Source organism: Hippocampus bargibanti, linkage group LG22, assembly GCF_051943395.1.
Source record: "Hippocampus bargibanti isolate YZ-2025 linkage group LG22, ASM5194339v1, whole genome shotgun sequence".
Lineage (NCBI taxonomy): Eukaryota > Metazoa > Chordata > Actinopteri > Syngnathiformes > Syngnathidae > Hippocampus > Hippocampus bargibanti.
The window spans coordinates 8,029,187-8,055,713 of record NC_142755.1 but is presented as its reverse complement, the minus strand read 5'-3'; the positions used below and the strand labels follow the sequence as shown (position 1 = coordinate 8,055,713).

Here is a 26,527-nt window from a genome sequence, read left to right as displayed (position 1 = left end):
GTGGAAGGTGGGTGTGGGCGTAATTAAAAACGCCACTCACTTTGACTGGATGTGAGTGGGCTTTGAGGGAGGGGACTCGACTCTGGACCTTTCTTTAATGAGGATCCTAATCAAGAGCGCGGATGCTGCCCTGAGACCCCCCAAGTTCATTAAAGCGGCTGCCGAGCTAGCAGAGGTTTTGGGAGGGGGGGGGGGGGGGGGCGTAAAGTTTGCAGCCAACTCGCAAAAAACTACGTCTTGGGGTGCAGTAAACAAAGTTGAAAGTTGGCAGCGGAAGGAGGAATTTCTCCTCATGCAAAATAAAACAAACGGATCCGTTTGCTTTGGTTGATTCGATCCGTCGGACCAAACATTTTGCTCATTTTTTTCACCGGCTCGCTCCCAGCTAGCTAGCTATCTGTTAGCTAGCTAGATACCTTACTAACTTCATCTATTTGAGATATTCCCGGTTCACCGTTGCTGGATACCTAGCCAGCAAGCTATTTGCTATCTATTAGCCGTCTAAATAGATAGCTAGCTATCTATTAGTCATCTATTAGCTAGCTAGCAAATGTCCAATTTTTTTTTCTTTAATATAAGGAGTCAAGTTTGTCAAGCTAATACGATGTGTGCATTTGATAAGTACGTTATCCTAATCGTGGCGTTCCCGCCAAAGCAATTAGTGCAGCTTTCCAAGTTTGGGAGACAGTATCGGCCGTTGACAGCCTGGGGGAGATCCGCAATCACGCCTTCATTATTCACGGGCTAATTAAGTTCAGCGGTGTTTTGCAGCGCAAACTTTCCCCCGCCGCCGTCCCAGTGTCGCCATTCTTTGATTTGAGCTGGCGTCCGGAGAGGCCAAACGTGAGCAGCTCGCTCGCAACGTCCCATCCGGTTGAGGAGCCCGCCAATGCTTCTCAATGACCTTTTGCAAGTTGAGGTTGGATTTTGTTTGATCGCAACATCGAGACACGAACGAGCTCGCTTCAAATCTCCCGCCACGCCAGTTCCAAAACGTGCCTGCCGTTTTCAAATACAGTAATCCCTCAACTTGCGAGCTTAATTGGTGTGTGTAAGGCAAAAAGTGTATCTGCCTAACATTTATGCAACCACTACAATGAGGATAATCCGTTCCCAGGTCCCCATAAAACATCATTTTCTACTAAATAAGCCTGAAAACTACACAAAATATACCTATTTTATGTAGAATAAATGTATTGTAATTAAAGAAATAAACTGTACAGTATAATAAAGTTGTTTTATTGACCTTTGTCATGGTCGTTGATGTAGTTGCTTCTTGATGAAATCCGAGTGACTCTCGGCGATAATACCCTCACTCATAATGTCCCTTGCTAGCTGCTTTTCGTTAATCCAAATCAACTGAAGTTTTTCAACCTCTTCTATTGCCTGAGACCGTTGCTTAGACAACACAGAAACACCCTGAGCCACACGTACCGATGGTCGACTTAGCGTCCAGGTACTGGGACGCTAAGTAACACAAACGCACACCTCGTTGGTGTTTTTCGATGATCTCCTTCTACTGCTCAAACGTCATTTTCTTTTGTGCCCTCTTTGGCTTAAACTTAGCCTGAGGTGGGGTCTTTTTCGGTCCCATAATTGCAAAAGTACTCCACTTGATAGCAAACCACGTCTGCACTAAAAGGGGGGGTGGAAAACTAGTCCGCCAGCCACCGTGTTTTGGTTCGTCCGCCAAAAACAATTTGTTAGCCAAAACTATATGCTCGCGAATTTAATATTGGTAAGTTGCTGAGCTAAAGCGTTCGTAAGCCGAGGTATCGCTGTAGATTCATCTATGTGACATTTCAAATGCAAGCTGTACGAGATGCGCTCCGCACACCGCCGTGTCCCGCACCGAGCACCGTTACTAAAAAACTAAAGCACCAAACCAAAAGGGGCATCAAAGAGGCGACAATATTCTCACGGCGCCGCCAGTCACGCATTCCGACAGCAAAACATTCAATTTCAGTGGGTAGCCCGAAACAGCCCACCATGGACAAAAAACAAAGTCAAACTTAGCCAGCCACTTAACGAGTCTCCTCGACGAGGCGGCTCGAGGAAAGACCAAAGAAGCAAAGGAAGGGTGCGTGGGGGACAGGGGGGACGGGGGGGACAGGGGGGACGCTCGACGTTTTCTCTTTTGTTTAGAGCCAGCTGTCGTTGGCGCTGCAGTCGTGGCACGTTGCTGCCACCTGAAGGGCAAAAACAGAATTGCAGCGGCTCGCAAGCACGCCGCCACGACAACCAAAAACCTCAAGAAAAAAGCAAGACAAAAGGCGACCAACCGGCTTCAACAGAGCTCAGTGGGCAAAAAGCGGAGTGAAAGTCTTCCTCCTCCAAACTATGGCACCTAAATCATCCATCCCAAGAATGTCTTCTCAAAAAGTAAATAACAGGAAGAAATAAAGTGTTGAAATTCACTGCCAGATTTTTGTGGTTGTCATTCAAATTCCACAGAATATTCAAGTTTAGGACTACATCAACATTAAATGCAGCGTAAGAAACCTTTGACTCTCTTCTTTCACCAGAAAAAATACAAATAAACCCTAAATGATATGGGTCTGGAGTTATAGGAGCTAGAAATGAGTGCGGCTGCCCAAAATACAATGCAGTACAGACATATTGTTTTGTATCGCGCTTTAACAACAGCTGAACATGTAACAAAGCGCTAACATGGAAGAAAGGGAAATGCTGCCACTTGTGGAAGGGGAAAAACATTGCCAGGGGTCTGTCTGTGCTTTATCGGCACCCAATGAAGAAAAACAAACAAACAAACGCAAATTCATTCACATAATAGTTTCAATTCCCGACTAAATTTGTCAATGGCAGTGAATGAGTTAAGTCGGCCCTCTCAAAATGCACCCGGAGCAAAAATTCTCCGGCGGCGTGTGAGCAAGTGTCAACGTTCTCAGATTTCCTTCCGTGGGTGAATGCCAACCAACACATATCCAGTCAAATTTGCATCCCCGTCGACCGCCTTTGTAACGACGACTATTTGATGGAACAAACACTCGGCGTGCAGCAACGCAAACAAGCGACACTTGCTTACCTTGTCAGTTGTTGTTGTTGCTCTTTTTTGACGCTGCTGCTCAGTTTGCCGGTTTCCAGTTGAGCTCGCTGCACGCTTCTGGCAGGTTTTGTATGACGTCGTATTGAAATTTGGAAATCCAGCTGGCATGCATCCTGTAAACAAAACAAAAACAGTACAATTCGTGACAAACAGCACAACAGCTGTGGTGCCAACGTTTCATTTTCTTTCTTTTTTCATACTCTACTGTATACGAGGAAAATGCTTTGTTTTCATGACTATTTGCGTTCTTTTTTAATGTTGTTATACAGTATATGACAGTTAGGATCTCCCTGCTGAGATCCACTCCACCTCCACTTGTGCGATCTCGACACCAGGCAAAGAAAGATTTTTTTGGTTCTCATACGAGACCGTTTTGTGTTTGATTCTGGCGTAAAAACAAGCACGTCACTTTAGCAGCAAATGAAGCGTCCACCCGCAAGTTGTCACGCTAGTTCTTACATTGCGTGTCACGATCAAAGCTAAGTCGGTTATTTGTGGAAATAAACCAAATAAATACCTGGCCTTGAATCGTGTGAAAAAGGGAATGCGGAGACGCAAACGACATTTGAATGGCAGAAGGGATTGAAGAGCGCGGATGATTTTGTAACATTTGACCTGTCCCAAATATTTGTGCATAAACGGTCGACAGACACTTCAAAGTAAGGTAGCGTATTCTCGGGGAAGTGCAGAGGGCGCGGGCAATTGGCCAGCCGTCAACCTGTTTGCTCTCCATTCATCCGGTACGATTAGCACCTACTTATTTTCCCAACGATAATTACATGGTGGGCATCCGGAGCACGTTGACAAATCTAATTTGCGACCAAAAGGCGACATTGTCGAGCAGATTTCAGAGTGTGACATCAGACGGAACTTTGGTTTAATGGCCCAAAAAATCTCATTCCAAGGTTTCAGTTAAGGCAGCTGTAGTTTGCGCCCATTTCATTGTCATGAGTACAGTTTTGCTTTTTTGAATGTTGCTGTGCCGATGACCGTTTTGCGTTTGGGAGCCTTTTACTGAGCATCTTCATCTTGGTTCAGTTCATACAGTTGCTTGTTCTGTAGCCACAAGTGGACGTAAGCCAGTGTCTCCTTGTGCCGGTCCCAAGCCCGGATACATACGGAGGGTTGTGCCAGGAAGGCACGAACGACGTCATATATAGCGCTTGGCCAAAACAAACATGCAAATCAAACTTCTGAAGATGGAGGACACTGATTCGCTGTGGCGACCCGTTGTAGGGAAAAGCCCAAAGGAAAACAAGTTCACACTGAGCATCCATTCCTTTGAGTGACTCATTTATTTCATTTATGATTGGGATAACTACTCAGGAACGAAGCACCGAGTGCATTTTGAAACTGGGCGCTTTCTTTCTGAATGGCAGGGCTTCAAGAAAATATTCCTTTCTTACCTGCTCGCTTAGTTCACTGTGTAATTAGGCAGAAAATGCCCTCATATTTCCAAAATTAAAAATTCCATTATTTCCTTATTAATGTCATATAACAAAAATCTATACATCATTTGAAAGCTATTTAAATGCACTTTAATATGGTATTAGAAAATGTGTGATGAATTTTTAGTGAAAAATATTGTCACATCCCTAAAAGATGTGTCGTCTTCCAAGCCGAGTGAACGGAAAAAACATCAAACTTACCAAATGAAAACAAACTCGCTCCATAACCGTCCGACTCACGAAGCTAACAACTAACTAACTAACTAACTAACCATTTTCACAAGAGAAGCAAATGTATTTGCGCACAACATTGCCTGGCAGCTCGCAACAGTAACAACAATTAGTGCAGGTGTGCAAGTATGTGCAGAAGACGACACACCGGAAAACTGAAACACGGCCACCGGAAGCCAGACCGAATTTCGTCATAAAAGCGACTTTGAAACGGCCAGAGCCAATACGCATATTTTAAAACTCACCACCCTACACATATAACAATCGTTTCGATAAAGGCGCAAAATGTGTCGATAAAATTGACGCAGGTACATCGCTTAGGTGTCAAATTACGACAAACTGTCGAAATACAGCAGAAAGGAAGCTTCGCAATAAAACAGGAAGTGGGGCAAAGCACTCGTTTTTTCTTTTCTTGTGTCACATTCTGCCGTTAATGCTTCATTCCCCCGCAAGAGGGGACTATTTACCAATGTTGTGAAAATGGATGGATGCATTTTAGCTAGCTAGCTTTCTATCTATTTGAGTTACCTCCGGATTGAGTGAACGCTGACTCGTGTGGCTGCCGCTACTCACCCAAAGAAAAGCTTATCCTGTGACTGTAAAAGTGACCTTGAGAGTTTTGAAAGGCGCTTATCAATGAATTATTATTATTATTATTTACAACCATAACAACTGGAGCAAGACGTCCCTCTTCGTCAGGGGAAACATTGCATAACTTTGAGTATGTAAGATGTACAGGTAAAACTCAGAAAATTAGACTATTGTTTAAAAAGTTCATTCATTGAAGTAATTCAACTGAAAATATAAAATGGATGTATTATTTAGACCAGGGGTCGGGAACCTTTTTGACTAAGAGAGCCATAAAAGTAAAATATTTAGAAATGTACTTCAGCGAGAGCCACGCGCGCGCGCCCACACACGGGCGTGCGCGCACACACACACAAACACGCGCGGCCCTTTTTCAACCAAATATCAGAATGTATTATTTAAAATAACTTTGTGATAGTACTCACCGTTAACATGAATGGTTTTCCGTTCCTCGCGATTGGTAAAAATCCAGGCAAACGATCGGAATGAAATTCAACTTGCCGGTCCAGAGGCGAAGTTACTGCTAGCTAGTTACTGCTAGCTAGCCCACGCACGGCTCATAAGCTTCCACACTTGCTATCTGCAATCTACTTGTGTCAGACGTATGTTGATGCTAACGTTAACACGGGGCTTGTTAAAATGTCACTGACATTCGACTGTTTCATCGATGGTGTTGTTTCATTGCAACTTAGAATCAGAACATTTTCTCTCCTCAAAGGCTAATGAATCCTCCTGTGCATTCAAGCCGAAGTGTACTCGTGGGCTCATTTAAAGGGGCGTTTACCTGTTGCGACTGACGGCCGGTGTCATCCAATCAAAATTGCGCTTTCCGCCAACCGCAGCCCCAACGGGAAATCAACGGCGGAAAAAACGACAATATGGATTTAGTTTTATCGGCGAGCCATTTGCAATCATCAAAAGAGCCATAGGTTCCCGACCCCTGATTTAGACCCATAACACGCATTGCAAGATATTTCAAGCTTTTATTTGTTACAATTTTGATTAGTATGGTTTATTGTTGATGAAAAGGGCAACATCAGAGTCTCAAAAAATGTGCATATCACCTGAAACAAAGAGAAAATCAATGAGTTGAAATCAATGAAATGTCAACCATCAGAAAAGTCTCATCATGTGATGTACTCAGGACTTGGTTGGGCTCTAAATTACTGCGACAACGCGGCGTGGTATGAATGACATCAACCTGTGGGACTGCTCAGGTGTTATGAAAGACCAGGATGCTTCAATAGCGGCCTTTCGCTCTTTTGCATTGACCAGGTTGGAAAGGATCAGGAAGGAGTCCATTCGAGGGACAACTCAGATTCGAGGCTTTGGAGACAAAGTCAGACTGAGATGGTTTGGACGTGTCCAGAGGAGAGAAAGTGACTATATCGGCAGAAGGATGCTGAGCCTTGAACTGCCAGGCAGGAGACCGAGAGGAGCTTTATGGATGTGGTCAAAGAGGACATGAAGGTAGCTGGTGTGAGAGAAGAGGATGCGCAAAACCGGGTTAGATGGAGGACATTGATTCGCTGTGGCGACCCCTGAGGGGAAAAGCCAAAGGAAAAGAAGAATATTCCATTTTTCTGAGTTTTACATGTATGACAGTTACTCGGAATAAAAGCCAACAATCGAGCCTAGGCCGCCGGCCGTTCCTCGGGTTCAGGAAATGCTCACAACTCGCAGTCTGCCACAAGAGGGAAGCAAAGTCAAATTAATCCAATTGAATTTCAGATCGGCGCGGAATGTGGAAACATTAGCCTCGTAAAGACGCCGCAGCTGTTACAGCCAATATGCGCGCCCGCGTAGAAATTAGCGCTCAAGTTTGACGTGAGCCGTCGCGGCGGTGACTCACGTCGACCGGTCAGGCGGACGCACCCTCCACCTGTCAATCACGTGACCTGGCGCGGCTTTCCGCGCGCAAGCGTTTCCTCTCAGCGCGTCGACCTCGCGGGCGCGGTGCGCCAGGAGCAACGCGGGAGGGAGCGCGCGCGCCTCCGCTCGTGTGCGTATCGTGACGTGCGCGAATCGCCGTCCGACTCCATCTTCCTCCTCCTCCTCCTCTTCGTCATCGTGGAAAGCTGCGGCGGTCGGCGGTGCGCACGCGGCCAACATGCTGGAGAGCAAAGGACAAGGAGGGCAAATTCTCTTCTTTTTCCAACTCGCTCATTAAATTTCATTTGACGCGAGGCGACGTGCTCGGCGGAGGCGACATGTCAAACCCCAACAAGAGCAAAAAGGACAAAGAGATCCTGGCGGACTACGAGAGTCAAGTGAAAGGTAAGGCGGGAAATGTTGCGGCGCACGGCGTTACGAGGAGGTCATCCCGAGTGCTGCATGAAGCTGGAGGTCTGGAGGACGTTGGTGTGTGTGTGTAGCTAAAGCCCCCCCACCGTGGTTAGCATGAGCCTCCTCGCACCGTGTGCCCTTTTGGAAGAAAAGACAGCAACGACAATGTGTAAATGCCGCCATGAGTACTGGTACTTCAAAGCAAGCCCCGTTCCCCTTCTCACCAGCACGTGAGCACCCATCTGCCATCTGCCATCTGCCATTTGCCTACCGCCCACATTCAGTCACATCTGTGCACATTCGCCGTCATTTTGGTGGGAGATGTTTCATTGAGGGGTTTTTTTCCTGGGGGTTGCATGCAGCCAATCATTGAGTAGGACACAAAATAAAAACCACATTTGGCCCCCCCTCAATGTGACAGATGACCTTCCTTTTTCCCCGTTTCGACAACATGCAAGATATTGGCTTTTTCCATCTGTCGTGTTGTCATCCACATCATTTTCATCAAAGTGGATAAAAAAAGCTTTTTTTTTTTCATTTTAGTCCTCTGTCGCGCACGTGCAGGCGGGGATGCCCTGCATTGAAATGACCGCTGGCATGCAATGAGGACCCCCCCCCCACCCCATCCCACTCCCCATCGCTCTCTCCTTGGAACATAAAGCTCTTGTAACTATGTGCCTGGCAAGTCTGCCTCCCTGTGATTGGTGGAAAGCGAAGAGGCGGCGGCGTGTACGTATAAGAGGCGCAAAGCGTCCAGGTGCGCGAATGTACTGACAGGAAGCGAAAGAACAGCCCTGGTCTTTTGCGAGTGGCAACTACGAGGACATTGCGGTGCTCGCGAGAATCCCTGAATCGGACTCGTACGTAACATTTTGCTTTCTCTGCGCTTCTGAATGGCCCGCTAACATGTGGTGGAGCGCGTGAGGCGGTGACGTAGTAAATGCCGGAACGAGTTTGGTGACCCTGGCGCGCCGACGGCAGCCGGACAACCGATCGCTCATGTGATGAATGGGCGGGTCGGCGCCCTAGGCCACGGTTACCGTGACAACATCCGCGGAAAAACGCAACTGAGTGTTAACAAATGTTTTTAAAAAATCCATTTTTTGGCAGAGTTTAGAACTGATTAGCTCATTCATTGCCAGACACATGCAAAAATGTGTCCACTCCAGTGCCAGGGTTTATGTCATTTTCACTCAAAATTCCAGGTCCCACAGAAGATTGACTTTTAGGACGACAAACATTCAATGCGGCGTAAGAAACCTTAGACTATCTTCTTTCATCAGAGTTAATTCCTAAATTATATCGGTGTGGAGTTATATGAGCTTGAAATGAGGGCGGCTGTCCAAAATACAATACAGGTAACATCCGACTTACGAGCGGGTTCCGTTCCGACCCAACGGTCCGAAGTCAAAATGCTCCCAAGTTGAAATCCATTCAAAATGTGGAATAGAGACTCAGAGGCGAAATGACTCGCAACTGGGGCCATCACACGGTCGATTGCTGTGCGAGAGTGACATGCTGGCTGGCTAAAATTGTCGGACGCGTTGTCGGCCTGCTAGCGCGTTGCGGTGCTAGGCGTAGAATTAAATGTTAAAAATAGGGTCTGGCGGTCGTGGTCGTAAGTCGAGCCGGTCGTAAGTCGGATGTTACCTGTATGACTGAAGCTCAGAAAAAGCGCTAAAATGGAAAAAGGGAAATGCTGCACCCCGGTGGAAGGGGAAAACATTGCGGGAGGTCTGGCCGGCCCTTTGTCGGCACGCTAGCAAGAAAAACCAAACAAATTCAGCAATGGCGCTCTGTCATATTTCAAATTCCTGAATAAATTCAGGAATGGCAATGAATGAGTCAAGGGAGAGCTCTTCATCGCTATGAAAAGAGATGACTTAAGAACAGCAGCAATTGAACTGATGTCTGGAGGCGCCGCCGCACTCCACGTTGGAGTAAAGCAAGAGCAACTTCAAGGGGCCCGTTCTCCATTTCAGCGAGTCAACCAATTTCTGGCGCGGAAAGCAAGACTCCTTTGTGACACGGAATGAGATCAACCGCCGTGCCGTGCCGCGCCGCGCCGCCTTCAAACAGCACTTTTGTGCTTATCTGATGTCACGCCTTCCGCAACACCGAGATAAGAGAATGAGGGGCAAAAAAAGACAAATAGGCATGACAATGTGCAGATTGGAGACCCAAAGAGATCCTTTTGCCAACTTGCCAAACGTCAACGGTCCAAAAAAAGAAGAAATCATTCCAGTATATTTCCGGTGTATAAGGCGCACCAGAGAATAAGGCGCATCCGCAGTGAATGGTGTACTCTATTTTCAAACTATTTCCATATATAAGGTGCACCTTCAATGAATGGGAAAAAGAAATCCAAGTATGATATAAAAATATATATATATACCTCAACTTAATTGGTTCCCAAAAAGTGTGTGTAAGGCGAAAAGTGTGTCTTCCAAACATTAATTTCCTATAGGAAACCATTAAAAATGAGAATAATCCATTTCCAGGTCCCCATAAAACATAATTTTCGACTAACTAAGCCTTAACACTACACAAAATAGACCTTATTTTATGTATAATAAATGTGCTATTGTATTGTAATTAAAGAAATAAACTGTACATTATAATAAAGTCATTTTATTTACCTTTGTGATGGTAGTTGTCAATGGATGACAAAGTTCCCGGTTGCTTCTTGATGATAGCCGAGTGAAGTTGCCGTGCTTTCTCGGCAATAATGCCCTCATTCACACTGTCCCCTGCAAGCTGCTTTTCATTAATCCAAATCAACAGAAAATTTTCAACCTCTTTTATTGCCTGAGACCGTTGCTTTGACAACACGGAAACACCCTTAGCCACACGTAGCAATGGTTGACTTAGCATACTGGTACTGGGACGTCAAGTCACCCAAACGCACACCTTGTTGGTGTTTTTCGATGATCTCTTTCTTCTAGTCGACTGTAATTTTCTTGTGTGTCCTATTCGGCTTAAAGCGTTCGTAAACCAAGGTATTACTGTATAAGGCGCACCGGACGATAAGGCGCACCTTCAATGAACTGGCAAAAATGCCAAATATATAAAAGTTTATCATATATAAGGCACAACGCATTATTAGTCGGTACAGACTTCTACAGGGGGGAAATGGAGTCGGTGGTTGCTGAGAGTCGTTGCCAGATTGGATTGGAATAGCCTTTATTAGTCCCGCAGCGGACACATTTACATTTCACAGCAGCAATCTGTTGCGGCTCAAAATTATAAAGCGCACCTGTACATAACTTAAAGAAAATTAAAGCTTTTGGGTGCGCCTTATACACCGGAAAATACAGTAAGCATCCGAGTGTTGGGAGTTGCCCTTCATAAACTACGGACGCAAAATTCCCTAAAAAAAGCAAGGCATGAATAAATAATAATGAATAAAAAAAGAAGCTCAACTTGGGCCAAGATTACGCAACGCTGAGCGCCATGGACCCCTTTTTTGAAAGCCAAGCGCGCTTTCCAGCTTCTGATAAATCCTGAAAATACACCGGAAGACATTTGACTGTAAATGGGGAAGGGGGCAATAGATTGTGGGCTAGGGACATGCAAATGAGCATGAGGACAGCAGGGGACAAAATGACGAAAGAATAGAGCGCTCGCCTTGGCGCCCATGAGCAAAACACGGGCCATTCCCAATTGATTTTCAAGCCATTGTGAGTGGAAAAGGCGGATGCGGCAGATCGCGCTCCCTCGCCATCATCTTCGCCGTCACGTGCTTCACACGCCGCGCGGTTGCCTTGACGACAGGTATGTGAGGAGATTCAGTCAGCTCGTGTGCACGCGTGTGATTGGAGGGGGGGGTGGCTGATTGTGTATTCCGTCCTGGCCTGTTTCCCCTCCCCGCCCGCTGCTGGAGACGGATGCGCCTCGAGCGGCCAAGCGTGCCGCCGGCATTGCAGCGCCAACCGGCGGAGCGAGCGTTCTGTGTGTGTGTGTGTGTGTGTGTGTGTTGTGTGAGTGTGTCACTAGATGTGCTCCAAGGTGACTCCTGAGATGTGCTTGGCGTCACTCACTCATGAGAGGTATTAACAAGATAAAGCAGCTGTGCTGGCTTAGAGTCCAAATGTGTTTGCAATGCATTTGGTAGAATAAAGACTCAAAATGGTCCTTCTTGTTTAGATTGAACAAGTAGGATGCTTATTTGCCGGAGCACATACAGCAACCGTTTTTCTCAGCATTGAGAACTATTTTTTTTTTTTAAAATCGCTGTCAAAGGACCATATGTAGCGTTGCGGCTGCATTGCCAGATCCGCTCAACATTCAGCATGCCTCATTTCATCTTATCAGAGAACCTTTAGCTTGTAGTAGACGTGCACATTCCACCATGACGTCCCTGATCCACTGCTGAAAAGGATGCTTTGATCCTCTTCTCTTTTATCTAGAACTGCTTCATGTGAACACAAAGAGGGTGCAGCAAATCCCGAAGAACGAATGACTCTCTGTGTCTTTGTGTTGTCATATTATTTGTTATTTTTGTTTTGTTTTCCCCGAGATGGCGGCGCGTGAAAACGCAGCGGCTCCTCTCTCTCCCGGCAAATTGGCGTTTTCGTGTTTATTATGTTTGTCACAGTCATTCTAAGTGCCTTGCACGCTTGGTCCAAGAGCACAGTCATTTCATCTGTGCCGTATGTCATACATATTGGAATATTTGACAATAAAGCTGACTTTGATGACAGCATTGCACAAAACGAGGATACAAAATCCCTGTTCATTCACAAACGCGTACGACAAATTTGGCCGGCCAGCCAGCGCGTGATGGCGTTGCGCCACAATTGTGTCACAATGGCACCGCCGCCGCCTCTTTGAGAATTTTTTCCTTTGGCATCCGCCTAAATCTGTGCGTGATGGGTGACCTCTTGTGGCTTCTCCGTTAGCACGGAGAGCCGTTTTTCAAAAGCGCGGGAAGCCGTGCGTATTTGGGTCAGCAGAACGACACAGTAAGGAAAATTGATCATACGAAATATAAAATGATCAAAATAACACGAAAAGTTAAGATTTATCATTTAACTGTAAGCAGTTTGGTATATATTAGTATTCAATAGAAAACGTTGCATCAAAACAACAGATTGACATTGTACACTATCCTGTAGTGTAAACATCATCGCAAGGCACTAGCAGGCCGGCAACGCGTAGGACAATTTTAGCCAGCCAGCCAGCATTTCACCCGCACAGCAATCGACCGTGTGATGGCACCATAGGGGGGAGTTTGCGAGTCATTTCGCTTCCGAGTCTCTATTGAACATTTTGAATGGATCTCAACTTACAACCGTTTGACTTACGACCGTTTAGTCAGAACGGAAGCCGGCCGTAACTCGGATGTTACCCGTGTCAATAAAAATCAGCGACATCCGAAAATTCTCAGAGATGGCTCGGATTTGTGGGAAAAAAAATGCAAGACTTAATTTGGAAGCAGCGCCTGCGAATTGGAGTGAGCCAAACAAACGTGTGCTTGCGTCTGTGCGCTTAGATGTGCGAACCCAGCTGGTGGAGCAGCAGCGCTGTCTGGAGCAGCAGACAGAGATGCGGGTGCAGCTCCTCCAGGACCTGCAGGACTTCTTCCGCAAGAAAGCCGAGATCGAAACCGAGTACTCGCGCAACCTGGAGAAGCTAGCCGAGAGGTTCATGGCCAAGACTCGCAGCACCAAAGACCACCAGCAGTACAAGTAACGAGAGTCTCGCCGTCCGTCCCCAAACCTTCTTTGCTTCTTTCGGCCGCGGCTCACCTCACGCGCGTTTCTTGTCTGCTTCTTCTAGAAAGGACCAGAACCTTCTGTCACCGGTCAACTGCTGGTACCTGCTGCTAAATCAGGTTTGCGCTCCCCAGTCTGGCGCCTCACCAGCCATCAACCACACCGCACGTCACTGTCCGCTAGCCACCATTGCGCTGTTCGGCCGTGTGGTTTGGTTCGTCCGCCGAAAACTAGTTTGTATGCCAAGATTATATTCTCGCAAATTTAATGTTCCTAAGGCGAAAAGTGTGTGAGCTAAAGCTTTCGTAAGATGAGGTATCACTGTATTTTTTTAAACCTGGTTTAGAAATTTCCGGTTGACAGAGGTCCGCAATAGGTAAATAAGATTCCTTCCTTGATCTCTCTCTCTCCCTCTCTCTTCTTCTCCCCCTCCCTCCCTGTGCTCTGCAACTTGAAGTAACTCCGCCACCTAGTGTTGAAATGTCTGTCATTACAAGTCCAAATGAAATGAATGTCGTCATTCCAATTGAATCTTAGTTGTGTACCAGCCTTTGGCGGGATGGATTAAAAAGACCAATGGGCCGGATCCGCCAGGCGGGCCGGGCGTAGTTTGCCCATCTCTGTTCTAAATGGAAAAAGAACAATTCCAATCTGCAATGTTCCTACAATCGCTGTAAAAACTTTCTGGAACTGTACTAGTTAGTGTCCAAAGCGACGCCCAAAAAGAGGTCGCTAGCTCCGGCGAGGAATTAATGTTTGTTGCATGGCCGTTCAGGTGCGGAGGGAGAGCAAGGACCACGCCACGCTCAGCGACCTCTACTTGAACAACGTCATCAGCCGCCTCACACACATCAGCGAGGACTCGGCTCGCCTTCTGAAGAGGGTCAGATTGCCCTTCGCCCTCACCACCACCACCACCATCACCATCATCATCATCATCATCAGAATTGAATGGCAACGGGACAAAGCTATTGGTGTGCGCCGTTCGCACTGCAAAGCCGATCAAAAAACAGACTTTAAATTGGGAAAAACCAACACCACCATAACTCATTCACTGCCATTCCCAAATTTATTCGGGAGAGTGTGTTTCAAGCTACGGGCAAACCTCTGGCAATGTTTTTCCCTCCCACGAGGGGGCAACATTTACCTTGTGTACAGCCGCCTTTTCTTATGCTACATTACATGGTTTGAAAGGGGAGTAAAAGAAGCGATTTTCATAAAACAACTAAATCCTTCACTAAACCGATATGGTGGGGTGAGGTTCAATTTGGATCGTTCGTACAACAGCCTGCTTAGGCAACATAGGATTAGGAATACTGATGAGGTGATACCGGAGGGAGTGGGGCAATCAGGCCAGTCGTTAGTCAGACAATAGGAACAATCAGTGGAGCCGCAGGGAGTAGTCCTCTGCTCCCCCCAACCTGAGAGCAGGGACCTATCATAGCAGAGTCCGGAACCGGCATGTCTGGACAGTAGGGATATATATATATATATATATATATATATATATATATATATATATATATATATATATATATATATATATATATATATATATATATATATATCAGAATCATCTTTATTGCCAAGTATGTAGAACACACAAGAAAAACCTAGCAACAAGGAAAAGCGGCTACGACCAAATACCTCCAGCGGGTGAGGCAAGTCCTCAGAAGCCAGCTCAATGGCAAGAACAAGACCCGAGCAATAAACAGCTATGCCCTGCCAGTGATCAGGTACCCTGCAGGAATAATAAGGTGGCCGAAGGAAGAGATTCAGACCATGGATGTTAAGACCCGAAAACTCCTCACCATGCACGGAGGGTTCCATCCCAAGTCCAGCACCCTGAGACTGTACACAAGCCGCAAGGAAGGAGGCCGGGGACTAGTGAGTGTGAGAGCCACTGTCCAGGATGAAACATCAAAGCTCCATGAATACATCAAAGAGAAGGCTCCAACGGATGATGTACTCAGAGAATGTCTCAGACAATGGGGAACAGAGGATGAGGTGCTGGATGAGGGACAATCATGGGAGGAAAAGCCCCTGCACGGGATGTACCACCGAACCATAACAGAAGTGGCTGATCTCAAGAAGTCCTATCAGTGGCTAGAGAGGGCTGGCCTAAAGGACAGCACAGAGGCACTCATCCTGGCTGCCCAAGAGCAGGCCCTGAACACCAGAGCCATCGAGGCAGGGATATACCACACCAGACAAGACCCAAGGTGTAGGTTGTGTTAACTGCAGGGTGTAAGATGCTGGCAGGGAAAGCCTACATGGAGCGCCATAACCGGGTGGCTGGCATAGTCTACCGAAACATCTGTGCGGAGTATGGACTGGAAACCCCAAGGTCAAAATGGGAAACGCCTCCCAAGGTGGTAGAGAATGACCGAGCAAAGATCCTGTGGGACTTCCAGATACAGACCGACAAGATGGTAATGGCCAACCAACCAGATATCGTGCTCATAGATAAAGGGCAAAGGAAAGCCGTTGTCGTGGATGTAGCGGTCCCGAGTGATGGAAACATCAGAAAGAAGGAACATGAGAAAATGGAGAAATACCAAGGGGTCAGAGAGGAGCTGGAAAGAGCCTGGAAGGTAAAGGTGACAGTCGTGCCTGTGGTGGTCGGAGCACTCGGGGCAGTGACCCCCAAACTCCACGAGTGGTTGCAACAGATCCCGGTCCAGAAAAGCGCAGTGCTGGGAACAGCACGGATACTGCGCAGAACCCTCAAGCTTCCTGGCCTCTGGTAGAGGAGCAGAGCTAAAATGGGGGACAGACACCACCCATGGTGGGTGAGACGAGGATTTTTTTTTTATATGGCGTAAACTACCAGTAAGACTTTAGTTTGCTGACAAAGTTTCTTGGATAAGAAGCGAAACGTCCGACACCTTCAAAGAAGTACAGATGACGGCTGAAGAAACCTTTTCATCGCTACATTGAATGTTTTTGTCGTCCTGAAATTGGAATGAAAATGACAAAAACCCTGGCACTTGAGTGGACACGGATTTGCACGTCGCTTGGCAGTGAATGAGCGAATGAATATAAGGGAAAAAAATAGCAAAACCTCGGTTTTCGCTCTGAATCCGTTTCGTCTAATACCGAATCATAAAAAAGCCAAAGAAATCCACCCACTGATGACATTCCCGACGCCACGGTGACGACCTGACGTGAACTTCGCCACCTTTATGTAACTTGCTGTTCATGACGTGGTGTGTCCTCATTTAGAGCAAGGAGATCGTTTTCCAGCTCCAGGAAGATCTCATGAAGCTTCTCAACGAGCTTTACACCGTAAGTGGTCCCAAAACCATTGTATTTGCTTTTACTCAATCAAAACGCGGCGTTATTCTCGTGACCTTCTGCCAGAGAACGTCACAAAGTCGTCATTGTGAACGTAACTTGGTGTTTGTCGCCCAGGTGATGAAGAGCTACCACATGTACCACGTGGAGACCATCAACGCTGAGAGCAAGCTGCGCGAGGCCGAGCGGCAGGAGGGTCGGCTGAAGGGAATTGCGGGCATGGGCGGCGCGGCCGAGCCCGTCTTTGGCCTGCGAATGGAGGAACGCCACCAGAGGCGCAACGCCGCCCGCAAGATGGAGAAGATGCGCGAGAAGGTACGACACGAGCCGACGCGATTCCCCGCGAGTTCTCACCACCATTTTGGGTTCTTTCAGAGAAAGGCAAAATATTCGGAGAACAAAGTCAAGACGCTGAAAGCGCGCAACGAGTACCTGCTGACTCTGGAGGCCACCAACGCCTCCGTCTTCAAGTACTACATACACGACCTGCCCGACATCATTGACGTGAGTTCGCCACATTTACCAAGTACAGTGATACCTCGGCTTACGAACTTAATTGGTTCCCAGACAGAGTGTGTACGGCAAAAAGTGTGTATCCCAAAAATTAATTTCCCACAGGAAACCATTAAAATGACAATAATGCGTTCCCAGGTCCCCATAAAACATTTTCTAAGCCTTGTATAATCAAAATGCTATGGTATTATAATTAAAACAAACTTTACGGTATAATAAAGTCGTTTTATTTACCTTTGTAATGGTCGTTGATGGAATGGATTAAACACTTGATGAGGAACGGAGCCTTCTTTCACCATCTTGAGGAATGATCCCTTGTAGGTGCTTTCTCTGTGATCATTTTACCTATCAATCGCGTTCTGTTTAGCTGGGTTGATCGCTTTTTGCATCAAGTGTACAGATGGCTTGTGCGGGTTATTTGTGGAGCCTGATTGATGGGATATTTTAACCTTGCAGTCTATACTTTGCCTTTTAACCATCAAATTTGAAACAAGTCCAAATGTCAGTGTTTTCTATCCATTCTCGCTCTCTGTTGTCTTCCTGTCTCTTAAATGTTTAAACCCCCCTGCCCCTCACTGCTGCGTTCGCGACCAATCACGCGGCTTTAACCGCAGACTGGGGGCGGGGAATAGAGGACAAAAAAAAAAGTCGGCAGCCATTTTGTTTTATGGAGAACGGCCTCACTCTCTCTGTCTGTAAACCCCACACCCCTCACTGCTGCATTCTTGACCAATCACGTGCGAACGACACATCACTCATTGTGGCGCTCCGTGTGTATCCCGAAAAATAGTTCGTAGGCCAATGTAAATTTTGATAAATTTAACGTTCGTAAACCGAAGAGTTCGTAAGCCAAGGTATCACCGTACTACAATGTTATGCCAGAAAGGAAGGGGGCAAAGGAGGGGAAGAAGAAAGCCTGGAACAACTGCAAATGGTTTTGTCCCGCCCCGTTTGTAACCGTGGTGTGTGGCGGTTGCCTTTGTTTGGGTCCAGTGCTGTGACCTAGGGTACCACTCCAGTCTGAGCCGGGCTCTGAGGACGTACCTGTCGGCCGAACTTGGCGTGGAGGCGTCCAGGCGTGCCGGTCTGGAGGTGCTGGAAGGCGCCGTGGAGGGTCTGGACCCCGCCCGGGATCGCCAGCGTCTGCTGGGCCTCTACCCCACCGCCTTCTGCCCGCCGCCCCGCTTCAGCTTCCAGGCCCACATGGGCGATACGGTCGGTCCGAAACGCCCTTGACGCCATGACCCGGTGGATTGACGTTGCGGTCGTCTTGCCACCAGGTGAACCAGATCGCATCCCAGCCACAGGTGCAGGCGGAACTCACCTTGCGCCTGACGCAGCTGCAGACCCGGCTGGCGTCGCTGAAACTCGAGAACGAAGAGGTCAGAACACTCACTCGAACGAAATTACCTTGTGGTTGGCGCGAATTTAGCACGATCAAAACATACCCGGCGGACATTTGTGCGTTTGGTGCACAGGTGAAGAAGACTTGGGGGGCCACGCTGAGCACTCTTCAGGACATGACGGTGCTGGATGACTATGACGTCTCGCAGAGCTTCACGCACAGTCCCTCGTCCGAGTCGGTCAAGTCCAGCGTGTCCGACGGCTACCTGAACAAACCCAGCCTGGCCAAGAGGCGGGCCAACCAGCAGGAGACCGAACTCTTCTACTTCACGGTGAGAACAGAGTTGGAGACAGACGAACCGAAACCCTCGGACCTATCTTTTGCCCTTCCAGAAATTCCGCGAGTATCTGGAGGGGAGCAACCTGGTTTCCAAGCTCCAAGCCAAACATGATGTCCTCAAGAAAGCCATTGCAGAGGGTGAGCCCTTCTCACATCCTTTTTCCATTTACTCCCTATGCTTGATGCACAGCTGAGGGCATAGAAATCAAGGATACAACTGTGGCTCTTGAGGGGCAGACGTGGGCCTTGTTTAGGAATGGTTCTGAGACGCCTGAACAAGTGCACTCAATACTTATGCCCGTTTCTCTCTGGCAGGCTACAAAGCCGAGCTGCTCACCACCAGGTAAGATTCTCTCACGCCACTACTCAGACATTGGCCAAGTCGACAACAGTTCAATGAATGTGGATTCATCTTTCAGTCGCGGGCGGAAGAACTCGCATAGCAAGCACCAGGTAGTTAGTGATCAATTCCAAAGTAAATCTGTTACTGACCAATTGATCACGCGAGCAACAATTTAACGCAGTCGTGTCGACAGGACTCAACCAAAGCCATCCCGCTGCTGGTGGAGAGCTGCATCCGCTACATTAACCTTCACGGTAAGTCGGAAGCCCAGGCAACATTCTCAAGCCAGGCCGACTTACTGAGGTTAAAGCCACAGCAGGACAAGAGGCAGAAAAAGAGGAGAAACTGTAGATGTTAAGGGACAAGGTGGGGGAAGGGCCTTGCGGTGCTTCAGCCAAATGAAGTTGAGGTGCTAACATTTGGAGTAAGTACCCTGCGCGCTCAGTCTCCTTTCCGTACGCCGCAGGTCTCCAACATCAGGGCATATTCCGGGTGTCCGGTTCTCAGGTGGAGGTCAATGACATCAAGAACTCCTTTGAGAGAGGTGAGACCTTCGTGCACTCGGGGAGCCGTTCGGTTCTTGAACTGCGCTCTCATGTCCAGGTGATGACCCGCTTATTGACGAGGAAAGCAACCGTGACATCAACTCAGTGGCCGGTGTCTTGAAGCTGTACTTCCGCGGCCTGGCCAACCCGCTCTTCCCCAGCGACAGGTTCAACGACCTCATCGCCTGCGTCCGTGAGTGTCCCATACGACTTCCATCCCGAAGTCGGCCGCGTCCGAGTGACAAATGGGTGCCATCGACGAATCTCTGGGTGCGCAGGAATGGAGAACCTCTATGAGCGAGCCCAGTGCATTCAAAAGATCCTTCTGGGGGTGCCGAGGGCCACGCTGGTGGTGATGCGCTACCTCTTTGCTTTCCTTAACCAGTAAGTTGCACTCCCTTCTGTCTACTTCCTGCCCAAGGGCATCCTTCTAATCGGGCTTTGCCCCGCAGTCTGTCCAAGTACAGTGACGAGAACATGATGGATGCCGGGAACCTTGCCATCGTCTTTGGGCCAACTCTGCTGCCCACCCCGGACTCTCTGGACCAAGTGGCCTGCCAGGCGCACGTCAATGAGGTGGTCAAGACAGTCATCCTTCACCACGACAACATCTTCCCTGACGCCAAGGAGCTGCCGGGGCCGCTCTACGAGACCTGCATGACTGGCGAGCAGTACTGGTGAGAGGCACATCAATGATCATTTGTCGATCGCTTCTTTAAAGGACAACCGACATCACTTTTTGGTTTCCTAACTGACATCAGAAAAATGTTTTATAGCATCTAAAATGCCCAAAACACGCAGATTGATATTTTTAGTCAAATGCAAAACACCAATAAAAATGACTTCAAGTATATAAAAAGTACTTCAATTCGAAACCAGAAGTGGCCAGTTTCAGAAGGTCCCGCCCCCTTGTTCGTGATTTCACGCCAACACGTCTTGCCTTGCTCGAAAATCAAAACAATGGCTTCAGATTGGGAGAAGATGCTTTCTTGTTACTCATCCAGTTATGAATATGATTCAAATAGTTCTGAAGAGGTCAATGTTTGCAATCGATTAAATAATTTATTCTGGTCATTTTGATGCATTTGGAGAGAACTGTACTGACAAACTCTTTTGTACTCACAGTACCCAAAAAAAGGCAGAAGATGGTGACAAAGCTCCGTGGAAATTATCTCCTGGGAGGTTTTTGTCAGCGAATGTCAAATACACTGTAGAAGTCTTGATGCAACACACAACGATTCACCATCGCGTTTTTTATGTGTTTTCCTTCTAATTTCGCCACGGATCAACACGGTTTTTAGACCAAACAAAGTCTCGCAAAATGCATTGACGCGATGCAAGGTACGTCCTTTTTCACTCAGGGGCGTTCCCTTCAGTGACGTAGGGTGAAAACTCGTCACCAAATCAAAAACAAGACTTCAGCGCGAGTCTTAAAACCTAAAATATATCTTTGTAAAATACGCTCAGTAGAAGTCATTTGAAGCCATTTTACAAATTATGGACACAACTTGTCCGGAGACGTTGTCCTTTAAATGAGTTGTCCAAATCGATTTAGACGGGAAGTTCACGGGGGCCATTTTGGAATTACCATTCCAAAGTAGAGAAAGGTCAGAGAGGAGTCGGACACTTGTCCTTCTACTGGTGCGCTGAATAGTCTTACTAGTGTCCATGGATGACAGTTAATTTGAGTGAGGGCTTTCCAAACAACTCTGTTGATCGTCATTTGTCCCCCCATGAACACGTCTGATGGTTGCAATGCACATGTACGTGCGCCACTTTTTTTAATAAGGACTCCGACTCTGCTTCCACTTTCAACAGCGAGAGTCCATTCAGCGAGCCGGGAGCCTTGGAAGACACTGAGCCAGATGCCGGCACCGAGACCCAGACCAGCGACGAGGGTACACGGAGCTCGGTTGCTGTGGCAACGGCAGCCATGGCGACCTATCCCTCCCCCGCCCCACTTCTTTTTTCTCTCTCTGTGTGTGTGAATGAAAAAAACTTGAAAGGTCTCCCTCTCCCTCTCGCAGAGGGCGAGGCGGTGGAGGCGGTGGCGAGGTTCGACTACGTGGGGCGCTCGGGCCGCGAGCTGTCTTTTAACAAGGGAGCCACGCTCCTCCTCTACCAGCGCGCTTCCAACGACTGGTGGGAAGGGCACCTCAATGGCAACCGTGGCCTGGTGCCTCATCAGTACATTGCGGTGAAGGACAGGCGAGTGCCGGAACGTCACCGCGGGTACTTTCCGGCACACTTCTTTTTCTTTAAAGAACAAAAATCAAACTAATGACTTGAATTTCACTTGGAACCTGCTTCCAGTCAAAAGGTTGACACTTTTTCGAGTGTCTCCATTTTTCTGCGGTGACCAAATTCCCACCTGGGGCTAAATTGACATTTCCAACGGAATCAGATTGGTCGGGCACCCTTAGCGGCGACTGACGAACTCCCTTGTCTCCAATTAGCATCCATCACTGAACTGACGACTGATACTGGTTGACGACTGTCCTGTTGTAACGGTTTGTTTAGAGGTGACTCCACATCGGACACGCTGAGCCAAAAAGCAGACAGCGACGGGGGGAGCAGCAGCACCGATGACAAGAGGTCCGCCCGAGACCTGTGCTCGCCCCCCGACATCCGACCGCCTGAGTCGTACCACAGGTATTTTCTCAACCAGCCTGAGCACAAAGGTCGCAGAGCAGAGAAGACTTTGCCAACATGGGCACTGAAAGTAGGGTGCGAGGCATATTCGGCGATGACACGATGTCTGTGGGGAGGGACTGAGGCTTGCGAACTTCACGCCAGGTGCGCTACAACAAGGGTCGCCATGCTGCGACATACGAATTTGAATGACCAGGAACGTTCCGAGGCTTCTGCCTTTGAATCGGGTGGTTGTTAGCGGCTGTTTGTAACAGAATTTCAATCAGAAACAAGCGTTCTATCATTCTGCTCCATTTGTTGCGATTTTCACGGTATGTCGCCCATCCAACTGGTGACTAACGACGCCATCCCCTTGTGTCTATCACAGGAGGAAGCGGACGGAGGGTTTATTCCGCCGTCCGCTGGGCCGCTCGACCGACTGCCACGGCAACGGGGCGGCGATGGAGCGCGGCTCCCCCCCGGTGACGGGTCATTTCAGCCCCCGGGACCTGCTGCTGGGGCGGGGCCAGGGCCCGACGCCGCCCCCTGACAGCCCAGAGCGCAGGCGCCGTTCGGCCACCGCCGCCGTCGGCCGACGCGACTCGCTGCGGAGGCCCGAGGACACGCCTGTCCGCCGCTCTGGGGGCGGACATGGCTACGACCCGCATCGCTCCAGGGCTGCAGACCCAGGGACCCAGGTACGCTACTGGGAGCGTCTTGAAACCGCGGCCCCTTTCACGCCACCTTTTAGACCCGCCGCAAAATCGCTAATCCCCCATTTTGTGCGCCTGCGGCAGGATATCGTGGCGACGGTGAACGTGGCCCTGGGGGACTTCCGGCCACCGGAGCGGCAGGGCCGCAGGCCGGCGCCGGACGTGGTCCTGGACACCTTGGAGCAGGTGAAGAACGGCCCCTCCGACCTCTGCTCCTCCGAGTCGCCGAGTCCCCACAGCACCCCCAGCACACCGGGCACCCCAGGGACCCCCGGCACCCCGAGCCCACTGGGGCCTCTCAGTCCTATCAGCCCGCTGCCGGGACCGCCGCCGAGACCTGCCAACCCATCCCCGGACGCCCTGGGCTCCTTTAAACCGGCGGCAGCTCCTCGGACGGGGGTTCCGCTAAGGCCCCCCGCCCTGCGGCCAAAACCTGCCGTGCCGCCCAAAAGCAGTACACCGCCTCTACCGCCGCCGCCGCTCGACAAAACTTGCACCATGTGAGCCACGTCGGGCCGACCGTGAGAGGACAACAGGGTATATCACCAAACATTTTGAGGGTAGAAAATCGGACGAGTGAGGGTTTGAAGCGTAGAATGTGAAAATTAGACATGGGAAAATGCTGAGGTGTGTGACGGACGGTGTAATCACACGTCTCACCAAACTAGGTTGCCGTCCCCTCTGGCCATTATATTCTCTGAAGAACTCCTCCCTATTGACACGGTGGCTATTTGGCTATTTTGCAAGTGTGATAACACAAAGGGAAGAGCAACCTGAGAACGAAAAGCAAATGGCTTCAAATGAGCCAAACAAATTCAACTGTGAGAAAGCCAACAGATAGCTAGCCACCCAGCTATTTTCAGAAAGGAACAACTTTGAGACCACCAACACGTGGGCAAAATTCATTCATTCCAAAATTGAGCACCGCTTTTCAATTGGTCAACTGCTTTCAATAATATTTCTAGAGTATAGGGGAGGAGTCCGATTGGACGATGGTTTCTTTTAATGTGAAGAGTGTGAATTTGAGGGGCGGCAATGTGCAAACTAAAACCTGAATGCTCTTCAGCATATGCCGATATTTGTGTGTTGTCAGGTTGCCGTCTTCTCTTCTTGTTGTACAGAAGCGATACTCTAAGGGACCTAACCAGTAGGACTAGTCAATTGAATGTTGGGCTGTGCCATCACATGGCACCTCTCCTAGTTTTATCTTTATTTATTTTGGGGGTTGGTGTGTGTGGGTGGTCTCTCTTCCTCCGCCCTCCCCCTACTCAGTTCTGCTGCTAATACAAACGCCCAGCTAACTACTTAACGAATGAATGTTTTTTTAATGACTGTTCATCTATTGAATGTTACTTCAGAACTTTAAGAGCCTTCTTCTTTTTGAGGTGAGAGGGGGGGCGACGTTCAGACAGGGTGCCGTGCGTGGAGGCAACTTTTCTGGTTTGCGCACCGTTTGCCTTGGCCTTGTACGCGCAGATCTGCTAGAATAGTGAGAAAATGATTCTGACTTGAGTGCCCAAACATGTGAGTGCGAGATGGAAATCAAGCATGCCACTTTCTTGATGCGTGTCAAAAGGTTTACCTGCTCGTTTCACTAAAGGTTCTCAAACTGGGGCTTCCGGGACCCCCGGGGGGCGCCTAAAATAATCTGAGGTAGTAAAACAAGAAAACTTGCAATGAATCAATTCTTGAAATATGGGACTTAACAGGGGGTCATGAAAAACATCACAAAATAGAGGACGTACGTTCTCATCCAAAATGTCGCCCCTGTGAGGGGGTCGCTGGACCCCAAAAGTTTGAGACCCCCTGCACTCAACTCACAAGTTAACCTTAACCTCCCATGAAGTGAACAGGGTGGGGCATCCATGTTGAAAATGCCCCTAACCCCCCCTATCCTCCTGACAAGATAAAAACACTTAAACAGCACAGCGAATGTGAGAGCAAGAGAAAGTGAAAGTGCCTTTTTGTTTTCTCCCCCATGGTTTGTTGGGTTTGGGATTCGGACCACACACGCATGTCCAGAAGGAAGCGCTGCAGCACTCTGAATGAAAGAAATCCTTCGAACCCACGCGAGAGTTCTCACATGACTTTTTTTTGCACTTAGGAAACTGTATGTATGTATTTGGCATTTAGCATCATCACATGTTGGTGCTTCAGGGGCGAGGGGGGTGAAAAGAGGAAAAACTCCTGGCATCTATTGGATTGGTGTATGTGTTTGAAGCCTGAGCTTCCGTCACGTGAGGTCATATCCAGTAGCCAAAATGAATCGTATTAATGTCTTGTATTTATATTCCAAATAAATTACTCACAAATTCCAATTAAAAGAAAAGCGAGTGATTATTTTGAATGCGTGGGGGAGAAGGTGCAGCATGCAGGAGTGGACCACCACCTCACACTTTGGATTACGGACTACCTCACACACCGGCCACAGTACGTGAGGGTAAAGAACTGCGAGTAGGACCGGCACACCGCAGGGGACAGTCCTGGCTCCATTCCTGTACACCTCGGACTTCAATAACGACACCGCAACCTGCCACCTTCACAAGTTCTCTGACGACTCAGCTATTGTCGGCCTCATTACAGAGGGAGATGATCAGGAGTACAGGGGACTGACCAAGGTCTTCGTGGACTGGTGCCAGCAGAATCACTTCCAGATCAAAACCGGGAAAACCAAGGAGTTGGTGGTGGACTTCTGCAGGAAACAATCCTCACCCGCACCGTTGAACATCTAAGGTACGGACATAGAGAGGGTGACCTCCTCCAAGTACCTGGGTGTTAGTCTCAACAATAAACTGGACTGGTCACCAAACACGGATGCCCTCATCAAAAAGGGACAAAGTCGCCTCTTCCTACTCAGGAAACCGAGGTCTTTTGGAGTTCAGGGGTCACTCCTTAAGACTTTCTATGACTCTGTGGTGGCATCAGCCATCCACTATGGAATTGTCTGCTGGTCAGGCAGCATCACCACCCGGGACAGGAAAAGACTGGAGCGCCTGGTCAAGAGGGCCAGTTCTGTCCTGGGCTGCTCTCTGGACTCTCTGGAGGAGGTGGGCAACAGACGGACGTACTTTTCTTTCGTGTCCTCTTTGGCTTAATACTAGCCTGTGGTGGGGTCTTTTTCGGTCGCATAATAGCAAAAGTAGCCTTCATAACAAACCACGTCTGCACTCAAGGGGGTGATGAAAACTAGTGCGCCAGCCACCGTGGCACTGTTCGACTGTGTGGTTTGGTGTTCTTCAGGCCGAAAATTAGTCCGCCAGCCATCCGTGTGGTTTGGTTCGTTTGCCGAAAACTAGTTCGTATGCCAGGATTATATCCTTGCGAATTTAATGTTCGTTAGGCGAAAAGTTCGTTCGTTGTAAATCGAGGTATCACTGTTCTGTATTGTCGCGACTTTCACTGCCATTTGCGGCCTTTTTTTTCCAGGTTTGAAAAAAATCCGCGTAGCTGCAAGGTACGATTAC

At 48.4% G+C, this 26,527-nt stretch overlaps 1 protein-coding gene across 13 annotated transcripts; it reads left to right on the top strand.

Moving 5' to 3' along the window:
• Window positions 1-7,475: 7,475 nt before the first annotated feature.
• LOC148881930 (SLIT-ROBO Rho GTPase-activating protein 1-like) lies at window positions 7,476-26,437 on the top strand. Of its 13 annotated transcripts, none has more exons than XM_088988339.1 (23): window positions 7,476-7,611; window positions 13,115-13,310; window positions 13,402-13,456; window positions 14,113-14,220; window positions 16,563-16,625; window positions 16,752-16,949; window positions 17,010-17,138; window positions 18,141-18,362; window positions 18,428-18,529; window positions 18,626-18,823; window positions 18,885-18,969; window positions 19,147-19,174; window positions 19,251-19,284; window positions 19,368-19,428; window positions 19,641-19,718; window positions 19,778-19,912; window positions 19,998-20,103; window positions 20,172-20,396; window positions 21,538-21,617; window positions 21,747-21,927; window positions 22,240-22,371; window positions 22,739-23,048; window positions 23,148-26,437. In XM_088988339.1, exons 1-23 carry the CDS (start codon window positions 7,545-7,547, stop codon window positions 23,565-23,567), a joined length of 3,213 nt encoding a protein of 1,070 aa, XP_088844465.1. In that variant the 5' UTR covers window positions 7,476-7,544; the 3' UTR covers window positions 23,568-26,437. The 13 variants fall into 13 exon arrangements, with proteins under 13 accessions (XP_088844465.1, XP_088844464.1, XP_088844463.1 ...); XM_088988338.1 differs by having other exon boundaries at window positions 21,747-21,951; XM_088988337.1 differs by having other exon boundaries at window positions 21,538-21,951.
• Window positions 26,438-26,527: the final 90 nt, after the last annotated feature.